Source organism: Notothenia rossii (genome assembly GCF_949606895.1).
Source record: "Notothenia rossii genome assembly, chromosome: 9".
In the NCBI taxonomy this organism is placed as follows: domain Eukaryota; kingdom Metazoa; phylum Chordata; class Actinopteri; order Perciformes; family Nototheniidae; genus Notothenia; species Notothenia rossii.
This window is the reverse complement of record NC_136907.1, coordinates 24,015,956-24,032,523: the sequence shown is the minus strand read 5'-3', so window position 1 is coordinate 24,032,523 and position 16,568 is coordinate 24,015,956. Positions and strand designations below refer to the sequence as shown.

The 16,568-nt window shown below is 39.8% G+C and overlaps 1 protein-coding gene across 3 annotated transcripts; it reads left to right on the top strand.

Annotated features, from left to right (window-relative positions):
* The first annotated feature begins 907 nt into the window (after positions 1–907).
* On the top strand, positions 908–15,719 carry esrra (estrogen-related receptor alpha). Of its 3 annotated transcripts, none has more exons than XM_079647888.1 (8): positions 908–1,191; positions 2,728–2,830; positions 7,198–7,578; positions 8,166–8,282; positions 8,366–8,479; positions 9,525–9,692; positions 10,467–10,736; positions 12,513–15,719. In XM_079647888.1, the coding sequence occupies exons 3-8, from the start codon at positions 7,200–7,202 to the stop codon at positions 12,764–12,766; spliced, it is 1,302 nt and encodes a 433-aa protein (XP_079504014.1). In that variant the 5' UTR covers positions 908–1,191; positions 2,728–2,830; positions 7,198–7,199; the 3' UTR covers positions 12,767–15,719. The 3 variants fall into 3 exon arrangements, with proteins under 3 accessions (XP_079504014.1, XP_079504012.1, XP_079504013.1); XM_079647886.1 differs by having other exon boundaries at positions 7,198–7,590; XM_079647887.1 differs by lacking the exons at positions 908–1,191; positions 2,728–2,830 and adding an exon at positions 3,721–3,855 and having other exon boundaries at positions 7,198–7,590.
* The last annotated feature ends 849 nt before the right edge of the window (positions 15,720–16,568 follow it).

Genomic DNA, 16,568 nt, shown 5'->3' with positions numbered 1-16,568 from the left:
CCCTCTTCTCACCCCATTGCAGTGATCCCCTGATCTCCTGTTTCTTGGCTCCTGTCCAAATAGTATAGTGCTGGAGAGAGCCGGGTCAGTGTCACAAGACCAACAGCATGACTACATTTTCCATAGAGGTGTGCTGCAAGCGACATGTATACCATTCTTTTTAATTCTCTCTCCCCTAAAGCTTGTGGCATTGCCTTAATTCAAATAAAAGTGTCTTTGCAAAAGCCATTCTGATATTGAACGGAAGGTAAGGAAATACAAAAGCTAATAAAACGAATAATAATGCCAATACATTGTACATGTAGGCGTTATTCAAGACCCTGTGGGAATTTCATGTTTTTATTTATTTATATTGAGCTGCAGGAACAGATTTGGATTAGTGCTATGACACAACGGATTCAGCTGATGTGACACATTCTTCAGGCCGCCGGATCTTCATAAATAGGCTGTACCTGAGTATATTAGGAATAACGTTGACTGGGTCACATATTTATTTTTTTACGAGTTGCAGGCCCTTATTATAATGCTGATGACGCTGTTGGAAGGTGCGTACGGTGGGACGTAACGGAGACACAGCGGACGCAAATTGGACAGAGGGAGGAGGAAAGACACGGGATATAGGTGACGTCACGGAGCTGCCTCAAGCTAGCGAGCGGGAGCTAGGAAGAAACCGGAAGTTCCTTAGTTTGCCAAAATAAAAACGTAATATTTGTTCATTTGAGATAAACCAGCAGTTAAAGGATTCTGTGGAGCGATGTTCAGATATATTTAGTAAATGACGAGTCCCTTATATTCGGTGTTGCATTTGCTTTAAGAGGTTAGCTTGCTCGCTAAATTTAAAAAGGTTTTCTGAGTCGAGTTTTATTTTGAAACCTTTTTAATAACAGGATGTTCGGTGTTCCTCCTTGAAATCTTGATGCTGAGGTCCAACTACAACCTCAGCGTTGGCAGGGGAAGACGAGAATTTATAACGCCAGTGTACAGACCCGAGCAGTAGGATAAGACAGTGTCGCCGGTTGTTGTTATCGCCTCATAATCCGGTAACGTAGGGATGCGATGTGAGTCACCCTGCGAGGCTTGGACAGCGCCGTTGCACCGGTTAAACCGACCGTGGACTTGCCTGCCGCAAATACTTGCCTGACTCCAGATTAAAAAAAAGGCAACAACCCTGCGATGTTTTTACATTTCCCAGTAAGTATGGCCAGCCTTACTAACCCTACACTGCAGAGATAGAGCATATCGTGTGTTCAGGTTGTTATTAATCTCTCTGCGGAGATGTCACGGTGTTAACGGGAGGCTGATGTGCACGCACGGTTCGCCTGGCAGAGCTAAATTCGCCTGGCCACGTTATTGGGGGTAGGGGGCACGATTCGGCGAATAAACATTTAGTATGCTGAATTGTGTAATCTCCCCCCTAAAAAAATATCCACTGACTCATTCCAACGAAAACACATGCTATAACACGAATGTCTAAAGCTGTACTCGTCGGTAAACCACCCACAACATGTCTTAAATCTGATGTCACTTATCGAGTAAATGAAGAATGCAGGGCTATTGTTGAATAAGATGCAGTCTTAGAATTGTCTTTGTAGGTCCTCACTCACAATGCATGTAAATCCTGTATGGGCTGATAAAACTCCGCACTTCTCCCACTGTACACACTTTATTTATTAGTGTAATTCAACGCCCCCTAGTTATTATTCTTCCTGTCTTAACACACTGAACTATGAAAGACACCGAGCCTGCTGGACCAGGATTGAGGTCACTGATCTTAAGGCATAATCCACTATGGCAATTAACCTTTCACCGGTCCGAGATCAGTAGACAAGGTCACCCCTGGGTGCTGTTCTTGCTGCCTCCACAGCGCGCCGCATTCAAAAGCCTCTAACTGAGTTTATGTCCAGTCAGTGGGATGCACTATCAGTGACAGAGACTGGATGCACCTTAACAATATGATAAGAAAGCTTTGCAACCATTTAAAACGAGGGAAGGACTCACTGATATTTGTGTTGGGCAATTTAATTCAGAGATAACAATACCAGGAATTATTATAGTTTATAGCCTACCAATTAAGAATCCAGATCTACAGCGTTAATTCAAATGTATTGTCTTGTTTCAAAGGTCAGTTTTAAGTTCTGATCAGTTCAGATCAGCACATTTTTGTTTGTTTTCAAAAATTAAATATTCAGTTTGCTTTAAAAAAAACAACTTCGCATAACTCCGGTTTCATGCAGTGTTTTTTTATTGAATTAAAACTGGTCTCTTTAATTATTTACAGATTGTTATCACCAAACTCCAGCTTATGACATTGCATGAGAGAGTGAAAGACAAGGTGTTGGCTTTACTCTGTCTGTCCTTCAAGCATTCCTGTAACTGTGACCTTTGGAGTGTGTCACGCAGCACAGGGGGGAGGGTACTCATGCAGCGTGCAGAAATCTGGATAGATACAGTGGAATATGTATTTTAAGAAGGGAAAGTCATTACTACGATCACACAAGACCTTCCTAAACTAAAGTATTTCCAATATATATGAGTACATCTGAAGATAATAATCATTCCATTAATCTGATGCATACAACTAGTTCTCAGACGTTATGATGAGGCTGGACAATATGTACTGTACTGACTTACTGACCGTTAAAATGACAGATGCAGGAGGGACCTTGAAAAGTGACTTGGTTGTAAATTCTGTGACGGCACTAAAATAAACCTTTGCTTACTTTGCAGGTGTCCTGATAACTGCAGACCCAAACCCAAAGCAGCATCACTTCATTGCTCTTCATCTGGGAGTCACACGTGTATAATCTACAAACTCCAGCTAAGCTAACAGGTAATTTTTTCACGTGACATTTAATGAAATATTGTATTATATGCTTCGACACGCGCTATGCCTGGTATTTGTAAAGGTCATTTTTATGATGGACTTTTAGCTGGCAGTGTAACAACTTTTTGGAAAAACATGCAGCCAAAAGAGGGATGTGGAGGGGGGAAATTCAGCCAAAAAGGAAAACTATTATGAAGGTTTTGGCTTCTCTTTTCATAATCCAAAATATTATGATGGGCTATAACAGAGTGCTTATCATTCTGTTGCAATCAACTCATGGGCATATTGAGAGGAGGTCTGTGATTGCTCTGCAAATCTAAAAATGATACATGATGGAAAAGTTATGTATAAAGGGGAGAAAGTATCCCTCCCTTCTTGAGAAGTAGCCTATAAATCAGTTTGAGAACATCCAAGAGAGGAGCAGTCAAATGATCAGTTTTGATTCCATAACTTTTACATTTATATTTTAGTTTTTTGGGACATTAAATACATTTTTTCAATCACAATCATAGTGTTTGCCTAACATGTGTAGGCTCAGAAGCCTGGCATTTTCTAAATTCCAAAACAGATGAACACAAACAAATGTATGAAGGATATCTGACAGGTATTTTGACAGTTAGAGTGAGTGAAAACTTTGGACTCATTAGTCATACACTGGTATTAAATGATGACCCTGCCAGTCTGTTTAGTTATATATATTTAACCAAAATCACCTTTTATTATATTTCTATTATTCCATTTTATTTTTACTAACATTTAGTTTCTTTGACAGTCAAAGCTGGACAATACTGCTGTTGGGTAACAGTGTAAAACTGTTTCCAGAGTGCTCCTTGACCTAATGTGTTTTAGCTTCAGACCTATATCCCACCATTATCATGTACCAGCTGTTAGAGAAAGCCGATTGTAGCCCGGCCCATCTCAACACACAAGCTAGCAGGCGCTGGTAGTCTGGAAACCGATTTTCTATTGAACCTGTGCCATGATATCACACCTTGGAGAGACTTAAACTCTGTAGTAGTCTCCGTTATCAGGTAAGATGCTAGTCCGGGTTAGAGTGATAGAAATACACCTCGTCCCCAGCACGGGAGAGCTGGTCAGTCAGGATTAACGCTAGCTGCTGTTAGCATAGTTAGCTCAGGGTAGCTAACCTGCGGTTGTCATAATGCTGTTTGTGAAGCTAATGCTAACGCTACTCAAAACATGCTGGTACGTCAGTTTACAGTTCACACATGTGTATATGGAGAGTCAACACCATTAAGGCTAACCCTCAGTTGAGAGTACTTACTGTTGAACCTGCTTTAAAATAGTTTTAATGTCGTTATTATCGCTCGCCTTTGAACGTTTTCGGTACTGAAAACGATGTTCCCCATTTGCTAAAGGAGATGCGCGGAACCGGCCAGTGATGCACATGATATGATTGTACTGTGCTTAAACTGTAAGGAAAACTAAATAACGGTATCTGGGCTCAGATAGTCCTGGTGTTGTTGGCCATATACTGAGCTTGTAAACTCAGCCCAAGCAAGCTAAACTTTAAACAGGCAAGGTTTGCTGTGACCCCCTTGCTGCTTGCCAAACAAGTCAAAGGGGGCAAACTCCATCCAACAAGTACAGGGTTGGATTATCAGCTGCAGTAATAAATATGATAAAGGCACACTTGGTTTGCATTGAGTGATATTATAACCTTTCTTCTCCTGGCCTAGTGTCTTGAAACCAGCTTGAAACCCACAATGCTAAAATTATTTCTCTACAGCTACACTTCCCTGTATTACATATTGTATTTTGTATAATGTAAAGCAAAAGGTAGACTTAGTTGATAGCAAATATAATTCCTCCTCCCATTTCTTTTTTCTCAGACTATCTTGAACCCAGTTTATATGCCTGTTTTCTAACAGCTTTGACAACCTCACAATCTCATTTTCATGTACATGCTCTGACTGAAGAATACAGGCAAAGTATTTGATAGTTACGTTAGAAGACAGCATCTTATTAGCAGTATGCAATGAGACACATATAATTGTGTTTGTTCTTAGAGTTATATCAAACAAATGCTCTGATGTGAAGCATATCTGGATGTTAAGTTGTCACTAGAGGCCTGTTCATTATATACGAGTAATAACATTGTCCTTTAGCTTGGCACGGACAAAAAGCATATACCACAGGTCAGGACTGCTGAGCTCTCATTGATTATTTACCATAAACTCTGATTGTTGGCTGATATTTTTGAGTCAGGGTAGTAGTTCATATGTTAAGAGCTTGCTTGTAAATGATCTTATATCTGGTCTATACAGGTACCGTGCTATTAGCCCACACCAATAGGTACATAGAATACAACTGGATAATGTTGTCTTTGTGGGCAGGGTTAGGGATTGGAGCATTGACCATACGCAATGCATTTTAAATATTGCAACACTTGGTAAATATATGGGCAGCAACTAGTGTATCAGCCACAACTGATAAAGGAGTGAAACATAAATTGGTTCGGGAATAGCGGTGTACTGCCAGGGTTTACACATGAGAAAATCACAAGTTACTTTCAGGTCTTAACTGGATTGAGGCTATTTAGGCTGCAGGGATCGTCTTCACACAGTGGAACAAGAGGATGAGCAGTTGAGCCAAGAGACCCTTGGCACGCACTGCAATTAATGCCCCTCTGTTTATCCCCTTTTATCCTTCTACCCTGATCATTTAAGGGCTGCTGTCAAAGTCAAATCGACAACAATTTAATCTACATGAAAGCTGCGAAAAGAATTGATCAATCAGTTAGATGTCTACTTTTTAATTGGTTTGATTACATTTTTTCAACATTCTTGGATTATAGCCTCCTGAAGGTTAATATGTTTTTATGTGACTCCTCAGTTAGAGACAAAAAAAGTCATTTGGGCTTTGGTAAACCAGTGATGCCCATTTAATATACTACATGTCAAAGAAAGCAAATTTTTAGCCTTATTTTCTAATTTATAAAAGATACATTATATTACATTACTTGTTAGACACTTTTATCCAAAGCGATCTATGGCAATCTTGAACTCCAAATCCCAGCTGAATCTGTCTGAGATTTGGAAATGCAAGGATTTACTGATAGATTTAGAGAAAACATGTGATGGAAAAGATTCTTCTCGCCACTGCAGTGCTGAAATTGGGCCACCGGTTTCCTCATTTAAGGAAGTATGGCTGCAATGTATATATTTGTATTTATAATTCTGGTATCATAAGCCTTTGGTGTGCCTTTTATTTGAATTTGTAAACATACTTCATGTTTACAATTATTTTTAAAAAGGCGCAATCAAAAGTATTTATTGTGCATGTCTGTAATTACATTGAGAACTATAGACAGCCGTTGGCAGGCGAGCAGGATGCCGCAGTACTCATACTGCCTTACTTGAAGTTATGTCTCTGAATAGGGAAGAGCGGTCACTGTTTATGAGCAGAGCGACCTTCATCCAGTCACCTTGGCTATTTTAATGTCCACAGACGTCCCAGACAAAGACTTCACGCTGTGGGGATGAATCGAGGGCTGTGCAGTTTTCCTTTAAGCGAGAACGGTTATGCTTCGAGTTTAAGATGTTTTTGAAGCCTAACTGAGGTAACAACTAGAGCAGTCAACAGAGGACCTAAGTGTTAAAGAACTAGAGAGGGAACAACAACTCTTTTGTCTTGTTAGCATACTGATAATGCAAAATCAAAATGTTTCATGCTTCCATGCTTCCAGCTAAGAAAACTGCCTATGATATTAAACTGACATAAGCACACGTTTCTTAATCATAAGTCCTTTGGGGAAGATAGGAGTAGGTCAGTTGGGCTTAAACTGAGCAAAGACGTTGGTCTGAATGCATAGGATTTTTTGTTTTACTGCGGGTATTACCGTCACGTTGCAGCATTCCCAGTTCAAATATTAGCTCATCATTGCTGCTCTGTGTGTTTTACTCTCTCATACTTTGTCTATTCTCAATATACTGTACTTATATATGGATAAACTAAATGCATTGGTGCAAACAGTAATGATCAGTAATGGCTGTTTAAAAAGGCTAACGGTTCACGTCTTAGGCAATGGTGGGGCCCCGTAGCACTCTTACTCTCTCTTTTAGTTTGAAGAGGCCAAAAAGGAAAATAAATCAGACATTAACAAATGAATTGCAAATATGAAACTGACATTATTTTCTTGAATTAAACGATATCTGACTCCCATAAGATTGATTCAACAACATTTTGAAAATATTAGATTGTATTTACTTTTTGCTGGTCTACACAATCTGATTTTTTGCCAAGTGTTAGCACATTTAGATATTGGTAAATTTTTACCATTCAACGTGTAATCAATGTAAAGGTAAACGGTTGGAATTCACTTAGTATTTTTTTCTTTTTTTCCCCTCTAGGCATGTCTTCCAGGGAGCGCCGCTCAGACGTCTACATAAAGGCAGAACCGAGCAGTCCGGAGGGGGGCGGGGGGGGCCGCAACAGCCCTGGCGGGGCTTCCTCGGACTCCTCTCAAAGTGGAGGCGGAGGAATCAGAGGAGACGGCGTTAAACGTTACTCGCCGCCACTCTACACACCGGCCCTGCGTTGCCACTTCAAAGATGAGGGGGGGGATGGGGCAGAGGAGGGCTCCACTGGAAATGGAGCAGGGCGATGCAAGTACGCCCTGAGCACGTTACCCAAGAGGCTGTGCTTAGTATGCGGGGATGTGGCCTCAGGTTACCACTACGGCGTGGCGTCCTGTGAGGCCTGCAAGGCATTCTTCAAGAGAACCATCCAAGGTGTGTGTCGTGGTGAGGTTTTAGAGTAGGCAGTTTTCTATTATTCTATTCAAGGCTTTCCTTAAGGTGTAATATGTTGCATTGTTGGTTGCTGCTTGTAAACACACCATTCAAATAAGCCCCATTTTTCATTGTTTCATGCATGTTACATTTGTGAGCACAAAAAACACATCCTCACAATCCCTCTGGAAGGTGCCCAATTTGGATTGAATACAACCAAAGAGCATACTTCATCCTGCTGTGGACTCTGTGTGTGTGTGCTTGTTTGTGTTGGCAAACTAACACACCAACAGGAGTACACAGCAAAATAGACATTAACACTGTGCCTCGTAAAAATGCAGAAAAAGGACCCACATACTAAACATGTAAATCTTTAACATGTCTAAGTATAATGTCGTAGCCCCCCTGGCTAATGCATGGTCTGTTCAACAAAACATTTTGACAATTGCTTTTTTGACATGATTGCCAACTTGAGCACCTTGTATGTTTAAAATCTCAGTAAGATTCAAGAAATTCAAGGAGTACGTTTTTATATAAATCAAATTCTCATTCATACTTCTTATTTCTTGTTCTGTTCTTCTGTTAAGGAAACATTGAATACAGCTGTCCTGCATCGAACGAGTGCGAGATCACAAAGAGGCGCAGAAAGGCTTGTCAGGCATGCCGCTTCACAAAGTGCCTCAAAGTAGGCATGCTAAAAGAGGGTGAGTGTTCAGACTTTGATGTTATAGCTTTTTGTGGATCTTTTAAATATGGTAAATGTTTAATCTATTCTTTCCCTATGCAGGAGTTCGTCTTGACAGAGTCAGAGGAGGAAGGCAGAAGTACAAAAGACGTCCAGAGGTGGAGAATGCAACGTACCAGAGTGCCCCTCTACCACTGACGAAAGAGAGTGAAAAAGGTGGGATTCATTTCCCTGTCTTGTGATTTGTTTTGAAGACTCTGTGTCAGCGACAGCGCTGGCGTGAGGCATCATTTTTTCCGTCTATCAGTTTTTCTGTCTGTCCGTCACATCTGTCGCATTCTGGTGGACTAGATAAATCAGGAAGGCCAACAGGGATTATCTTTAATTTAACGTCCACTTGGACTCGAGTTGAACTGATTACAGTTTGGTGTTCAAAGGTCAAGGTCACTTTGGAGCACACAAAATGTCTTATGGAAAAAGAATGATTTAGTGATGATGATGATGTAGACAGAAGTGGATGTAAACTGTTGGGACTGGTTGGCAAAGGCATGAAATCATCAGGGAATCATTTTAGTGTGTTTTTATTTTTTTATTTAGCAAAAGGCGTCTTGTCAATTGATTGTGTGCTGGCAAGTTTAATGTACCTACAAACTAAGCTTGCTGCGGGGAGCATGCAGAAAACATAAACAAATATGGTTGAATTATTAAACACTGCCCTCTGCTGCCAAGAAAATTGATCATTGCAAATCTTTGCTTTTTATCTGAGCTGATTTGCACCAATTTAGATCAACTATCCTGGAGATGATTTACATAAATATGCCTGAGGAGTTTAAAGCCTAATCTCTCTGTTGTCCACATAGACGTAAGAATAAGTGTGTGATAGTATAAGAATCAAAGCTCTGTATTTATCCCCGGGTTAAATTAGGTTGCTCCATTTGGATTCAAAGATAAAGAAAATGAAAAACTAAAAATCTTTACATAAACATAAGAAGTTGAAGGAGTAATGTGCAATATATAAAATAAAGAATACAAATGTATATAAACATAATGAATTGAAGTACAAGTCATAAAGCCTTGCAGTATGAATACAGTGCAGTTTATATAACATTTACAGTGAAGCATGTTGCAAACAAGGTTTTAGTTTTGAGTTGCTACCTTGGTGCAGTGTGTCTATGTATGTATGAACATTATCTGTGCCTTTTGTCTCCCTGTGTCTTACCTGAGCATCATTTGAATGTATTGTTTTGTTTTTGTGGCGTAGGTTCCTCCAGCATCATTGTGTCCCACCTTCTAGTGGCAGAGCCCGAGAAGTTATTCGCCATGCCCGACCCCCTGCAGCCCGACACAGCCCAGCGCACGCTCACCACCCTGTGTGACCTCGCGGACCGGGAGCTGGTCGTCATTATCGGCTGGGCCAAACACATTCCTGGTAGGAGACGCCGAGAGGATAACACAGGGGAGGAGAGGCTGGGTGGCATGGCAGCGGGGGCAGAGAGATCACATCTGGCATGTTTTATCCAGACAATGACTTAGGAAACAAATACACTTTTCTACATCTGGATTTATTTTGACAGAACTGGAATGTAATTGGCAGATATGAACCTGGTACTGATGGCTGAGAAGCCTAAATGATAGGTTCAACAAAATGAATAAGTCAAACTAAATGTCAGCTGACAGTTGAGTCACCAGTAGGCCTCTCACTATACCTACTTTTGTTGGACGGTTTATCGTCCCAGGAATATAGTATTATCCTTTTAAGACCATTTTATTTCTCTAATATATTGATAATCTAAAATGTTCAGACATAGGAATTGGAAATGTGAAAAAAAGTATTTATTTTATTCTAAATAAAATCAAAATAAACCACCCAACCAAAACACAAAATGAATTGGACTCTCTTACTCTGTGTTAATAATGCTAGGGAATACCCTGCTTTTTACATGTCGGCCTAAATGTTAGTGACATCTCATGTAAACAAACACACAACAGCCAATATCCAGGTCAGGAAACCCAATCGAGGTCATTTCCATTTATCATACGATACGTCAATAACCTAATTATTGTGACAGGCCTAACCATCAGCTGCCTACAGTATGTAAGCCATTATCATTCTACCAAACAAAGTGCTTGCAGAAATGTGAACCTGTTGCCAGTTAGCCTATAGTCTAAGTTTATAGTTAACTGTCCGTCTCTTCCTCTGCAGGCTTCCTGTCGCTGTCCCTGGCAGACCAGATGTCCGTGCTGCAGTCGGTGTGGCTGGAGGTGCTGGTGCTCGGCGTGGCGTACCGCTCGCTTGGCTGTGAGGACGAGGTGGTGTTCGCCGAGGATTTTGTCCTGGACGAGGAGATGTCCCGCGTTGCTGGACTGACGGAGCTAAATGCAGCTATTAGTCAACTCGCTCGCCGCTTCAGGTCACTAAACGTGGACCGGGAGGAATTTGTCATGCTAAAAGCCATCGCACTCACTAACTCAGGTACTACTAGTGGTATTATTTATCACATCAGAGCCTTGTTAATGTATCCGTTCTGTCTCTCGCTTACTATAATATTAGCCTTATTAACGGGTAGTGCTCACCGTCTCTGCTCACAATTTTCCTCCACACAACTAAGTGCAATATTGATTTGAAAAACGACACCCCCTTTCCTGTTTGTTAGGAACATTATTGGGTCGTTTTCTGGTTTAAACTAATGCAGTCTATTACAGCAGCTAAGCAATTACAATTACCATCATGAAGGTTTTTGTTGAAACTGTTTTAGAGTTATATTCATTTAACTTCACGATCATTCTGAAGCCTGCAGTTTGCGGTGCTGCAGTTTTATTATGAGAACAGTTCGTATTGAATAATCGAAATGATTCGGCCTCGATCGCAAAGATTGAATCATCCTCTGGGAGTAGAGAAGGCATTTTCTCTAGAATTTATCGTAGTTGAAATCGAGGAGATATTATAGGCCTGATCAGACTTTTTAAATATTTAGTATACCCTCTTTGATATAATCTTAACATGATGCAGTTTAACACCACAAAACACAGACACCAAACTGACCTAAAAAGTTAAATTACGCCTCTCTGACACAGTTTAAACAAAAATGTAATACATAGCAATAGTTTTAGCTAGATGTACAAGCTAAACTAGGAACTACTGTAAGTGTATACTTTCCTATCTTAGGCATTGTGTGACAATGAAGAATATGTATGTCCTATTTGTGAGTAGCTGGTGGCAACACAATCAGTGGATTAGCTGGAAGGAGTTGACATGACAACAGGAGAACGATCTTGTATTGTTAGGAATACCTCGTGCTTTTTTTAGTTTCAGTTTTTAGGCGATTGTATTGCAAAGTATGGCAATATTACATCTATACACAAAGGGCAAGTATCGATCGTTTATTATATAAATGATATTGCTGATACAAGTTCAAATGAACTTAACATCAGATAAATGAGTGGGGGCATAGACCGCACCAGCATAGTATTTCTCTACTGTTACAGATCTTTAATGTGTGAACACATGGCTTCCCTCCCAGTGAGTAACAGTGGGTTACATTGAGATGTATACATTAGTTCAGACAAAGCTGTTAAAACGCGTACGTGTCGTCAAAACGCTCCCTGTGCTGGGTGTCCTCTTTGTAAGCAGGAAATCCCACACTGCTCTGCAGGGGGTATGCACAAAAGGTAGAGCTGGCGGGATGCACACAGACCCCCACTCACTAACTGCAGTGTTAACTTGCCTTTCATCTTACACAATATCTTTCTTTTTTAAAGATTACAAGTCAATCGCCATGACAGGAAGAACTAATCTAAAATGAGTTTTGCATTAATAAGAACATAACTTATCACACTACTATACATATGGAAGATGTTTTGAAATCGCAATAATGTATAGCGACAAGTATGTTGAGGCCTGTTATTATATCCTCCCCAATAAGGACGGCAAAATACAATAACATTATTGCTTATGGTCTTCTAGGCAGGCAGACATGTTATTGTAAAAACATCCAGTGTTGATTCAAGTGCATTAGCTGTTGAAAGGTCACAAGCCTGGACCTGTATGTAGTCATAGAGATTCACTAAAGGTTACTGTCAACAGCAGGTCATGTAGCATGGGCTGCTACCAGCTCCACGGTGTGGTCTGTAAATAAAGGTTGCCTTACATTTGTATTTGTTGTAAGTAACTGGGCAAAGCAAGCTCTTTTTGAGAAAATGTAAACCCCCGACACATTGCCTTACCATGTGCTCCCTGCTGTTCTGTCAGACTCTGTTTACATCGAGGACATGGAGGCTGTGCAGAAGCTGCGGGACCTCCTCCACCAGGCCCTGCTGGAGATGGAGTGTCAGCGGCGCCCGGACGACGCCCAGCGGGCCGGACGCCTCCTTTTAACATTGCCCCTCCTCCGACAGACTGCCGGTCGCGCCCTTACCACTTTCTACAGCATCAAGACCCGTGGTGGTGTGCCCATGCACAAACTATTCCTGGAGATGCTGGAAGCCATGATGGACTCTCCCTAGAGCGGCAAGCAGCAGTGAATAGGATGCAGAGAAAGACCCAACAGAGATCTAGCCCTAAACAGTGGACAAGTGGTTTGTGAGGAAGATTTTATTAGAGAATTTTTAATGAGGGAAATGGTCCTTTCTTTCCCTTTTCCCATAGACTACATGAAGAAAGGAAACCAATGAGAAAATAAAAAAGCTCATGTCCCTAAATGGGAATAAAGACTGAGATGTAACTGCCACACTTTGGTAAAAGGCTCCGACATCAAAGTGAGAAAACATTTAATGTGAATGCCTCAGTACGAAAAACAATTTTCATGCTATGTTCCATCACAGCATCAATCTGCATTTGCATAACCACTGAGGGAACAACAGAACGGTATCCGAGAACAGACTGCTAACATGTTGCTTTTGAACTCTTTCAAAATAAAGCAACGTGTCACATGCAACGAAAGCCATAACAACATATCTGGCGAAAGACTTTGAGGGTCCAGTAAAGGGGCAGATTGACATGCACATGGAGTGCTTGTATTTAATATAGTTTAGTGTGCCGTTGTAGGCAAATTCATAGGAATTACTTGCAATATGTTTAAAGCAATATAATGACTCGATTGTTGTTTGTCACATTTAAAATGTGGATAAAATGGTAGTTGTGTGAGTATACCAGTAGTCCTCCACTTTCCAGACCCCAAGTGCTCATTTTTTTTAAAGAAACAAAAAGCACGTAGGGGGTTAAAAGCTGGATTTGGGAACCACTGATGTACAGAGTAGGTGCAGCTTTCTTTATAAAAGGTTGTGCAATTGTTTTGAAGTGGACGAGAAGTGCATATGAAGGTTGTGCGCTCACAGAAAGATTTGCGTGGAAGGTTATATATTCGGTGTTGTTTGTAAATCTGCACACAAAAAAACTGGCTTCGACACAAGCAAGCGTGTGCGTTAGTGTGCAGTCCAAACCAATGAGCTGAGATCAGGGAAGGACACTACTCTTTGACATTAAAGTGTGGCAACAACAGTGCTAAGAACTGAAATGCATATGCCTCATTTGCTTTTTTTTATGTACAATCCTCCGTTAGATCTAACCACCATTTCTGACGTCAGTGTTGTTCAGAAATAATGGTCTGACCTATTTGATTTATGGGCTATACCTTCTAACACTAACCCTGGTGTATGATGAGAGGTTGCTGCATTTTCTGCAGTCATGAAGAACGTTGCATAAAAGATCTCCATTGTTTCAATGACAGATTGCTCCAACTTTAACTTGCAAGTGCCCGCAACGGGCTCAGGACAACAAGAAACGCAACATATGCAACATCTTCCTTTTGGGTGTTGTCGGACAACATCCTGAAAGTCCTACTCATTGATCAGCAAGTTTGTATACCTACAATAGAAGTGATCACTGTAGTAAGCTTCACATGCAATGCAAAGCTACAGTATCTGATGTCAAGATCAGATATGATATTTAGTGGCCATACGGGCCGTTAATCTTTCAGTCATGTACAGTTCCATTTAAAGAAACAAACATGCAATTTATAGTGGAAGATAATAAAGCCAGCAAATGTGATCCGAACCCTCCCCCCATGACAAAATATTTGTGGAGCTTACAGTGTTCTAACATTTGTAAAGACTTGAAACTTGCTTTTTTCATACATTTTCCTTTCTAGGATTTAAGGGTATTTTATTTACATTGTGACATTGTTGTGGGTTTGGTATTGAAATGACGCATTCTATTCAGAATGATATGAATTGTTTTTGTTTAACGTAAGCAGTTGTGCTTTTTCTGAAGCTGATTGTCATTTGAGGGATCAATTTACATGGCTCTATAGATTTAGCGGCTGGCTACAGAGGGCTACCTCAGGAGGCAGTGTAAAGCCAGATGGCCAAATAACTGTGGAGACTAACATAACTATTGATCTTTGGATTTGTCATCTTCAATTTGAACATTGGATTTATTGAATGTCTTTGAGTTGCAAACAACACCTGCTATTGGTTATTACTTTGTTTTTATAACTTTAAGTTGTAAATGGCTCATTAATCTTGCTTTATAGGATGCCCCATGGTACTAGATGCTGGTACGGTTTCACAAGAATAATGATGCAGTTCAAAAACACTGGAGTTCATAAATGGCAGTAAATAGTTCTACTTTTAACACACGGGTGTTAAAGCAAGGACACTGAGTTACCGGTTTGTTTTGGTGTTCATAAGTTACAGCTTACATGTTCATCTAGCAAACAATGTCAAATAAAAGCCTGGGTCAAATTAGAGCTGATAAAAACTCAATCATACATACAATAATAGATTATTTATTGGCATACGAATATTTCTTGGGTACGGAGGGTTAGAGTGAAGGCAGGGTCATATGCAGTGTCACTGTTAAAATGTTAAAGTCCTTTGTAGTTTTAATAAATATGTGCGCATAAATATAAATGAGCAATACAATAAATTACCAAACCTCACACATTTCCTTGTATAGCCACAGTGTACATTTAACATTGCCAGTTATAATGAAGCATAGCTACTAAACGTTATATTATTTAGAAGTTCAAATCAATGTTTGTATTTTGAAAGACTATTTAAATGATTAAATTCTATTTTTTACTCAATTTACTGTCGTTTGTTGACACTGCTTTATTTTTGTGTGTGATATTGGCTGTGAATATCTGTGTAGTTTTTTTTCCTTTCATTTAGATAAACCAGTTTGATGTCCTTGTCTAAAACATGTCCACATACAAATCACTGTGAAAAAAGTGAGATCTTCCACTGTCTGACGCAACGGGGAGTGGATTATTGTAGGTGCTTTGTGTTGTGTAATAAATGGACACACCACCACCACCACCACACATCATCGGTCTCATCTCTCCCTGTGTGTATTTATGTATGGGTGTTTGTGTGTGTATTGGATGGGGGATAGTGTGATGACTGTTAAAACTGTCAACTTCATAATTAAAACATTTTTGACCATGCAGTGCACATATCACATTTGGACAATCTTCATTGATGTTGAGGAGCATACTTCACATAAAGCTCCAGCATGCTCCATGTGTTTGTGTATTCATTTTAAAGCAACTTCTTGCAAGGCATTTTAAGTTTTAACCTACATTATCCTGTCAAGTGTGTCTGTGTAGGACTGCTGACTTGTGTGCTGTGTTCAAGCTAAGGTAAATAAATAGGACTTTGAAAAGAGAAAATATATAAATATATAAAATGTCATTTAAATCACTGGATAGATAGATTATTTGTTTATTTAAAATGACATGTCAACAGTGGTGCAATTAACTAATTTACCACACATAAGAATACCTTTGAAATACTTGTACTTCACTCAAATATTTGCTTTTTATAATACTTGATATACTTGTACTCCACTAATATTCAATAGGAAATAGTGTAAGTTTTATTCCACTACATTATATGTGACGCTCAAATATGTTTCAGTAGGCCTACTACACTGCTTATTCGTCTATAGTTGTAGTATTTAAAACTGGCTCCACATTGGACAACATGAAATCGCTTTTTAATGTGTGTTAGTGATAAAAACTGAATAATATAGCATTATTTGTCTTTGATAGTTTCAGAAACTATCAGAGACAGAAACTTTCTGCATGGATACTTTCAGTGCATTTTCCTGACAATACTGGACTCTAGACTTTTACTTAGATCTTGATATTTACACCATGACATTTTCTATTTAAACTTGTGTTTCTAGTACTTCTTCAACACTACTGCACATGTATTAGTCATTTACATTATACATGGCTTTAGCTAGCAGATGGCCCATGTAAATAGAGGTTTAACAGGCCTGAATCTGGAAACTAGGTTAAAT

What these genes read in the sequence shown, in the direction of transcription:
- esrra (XM_079647886.1), top strand. Translation starts at nt 7,200, where the DNA reads ATGTCTTCCAGGGAGCGCCGCTCAGACGTCTACATAAAGGCAGAACCG. An exon ending in GACGAAAGAGAGTGAAAAAG is followed by an intron (nt 8,480 to 9,524) that starts GTGGGATTCATT and finishes TTTGTGGCGTAG; the next exon opens with GTTCCTCCAGCATCATTGTG. An exon ending in CTGGGCCAAACACATTCCTG is followed by an intron (nt 9,693 to 10,466) that starts GTAGGAGACGCC and finishes CTTCCTCTGCAG; the next exon opens with GCTTCCTGTCGCTGTCCCTG.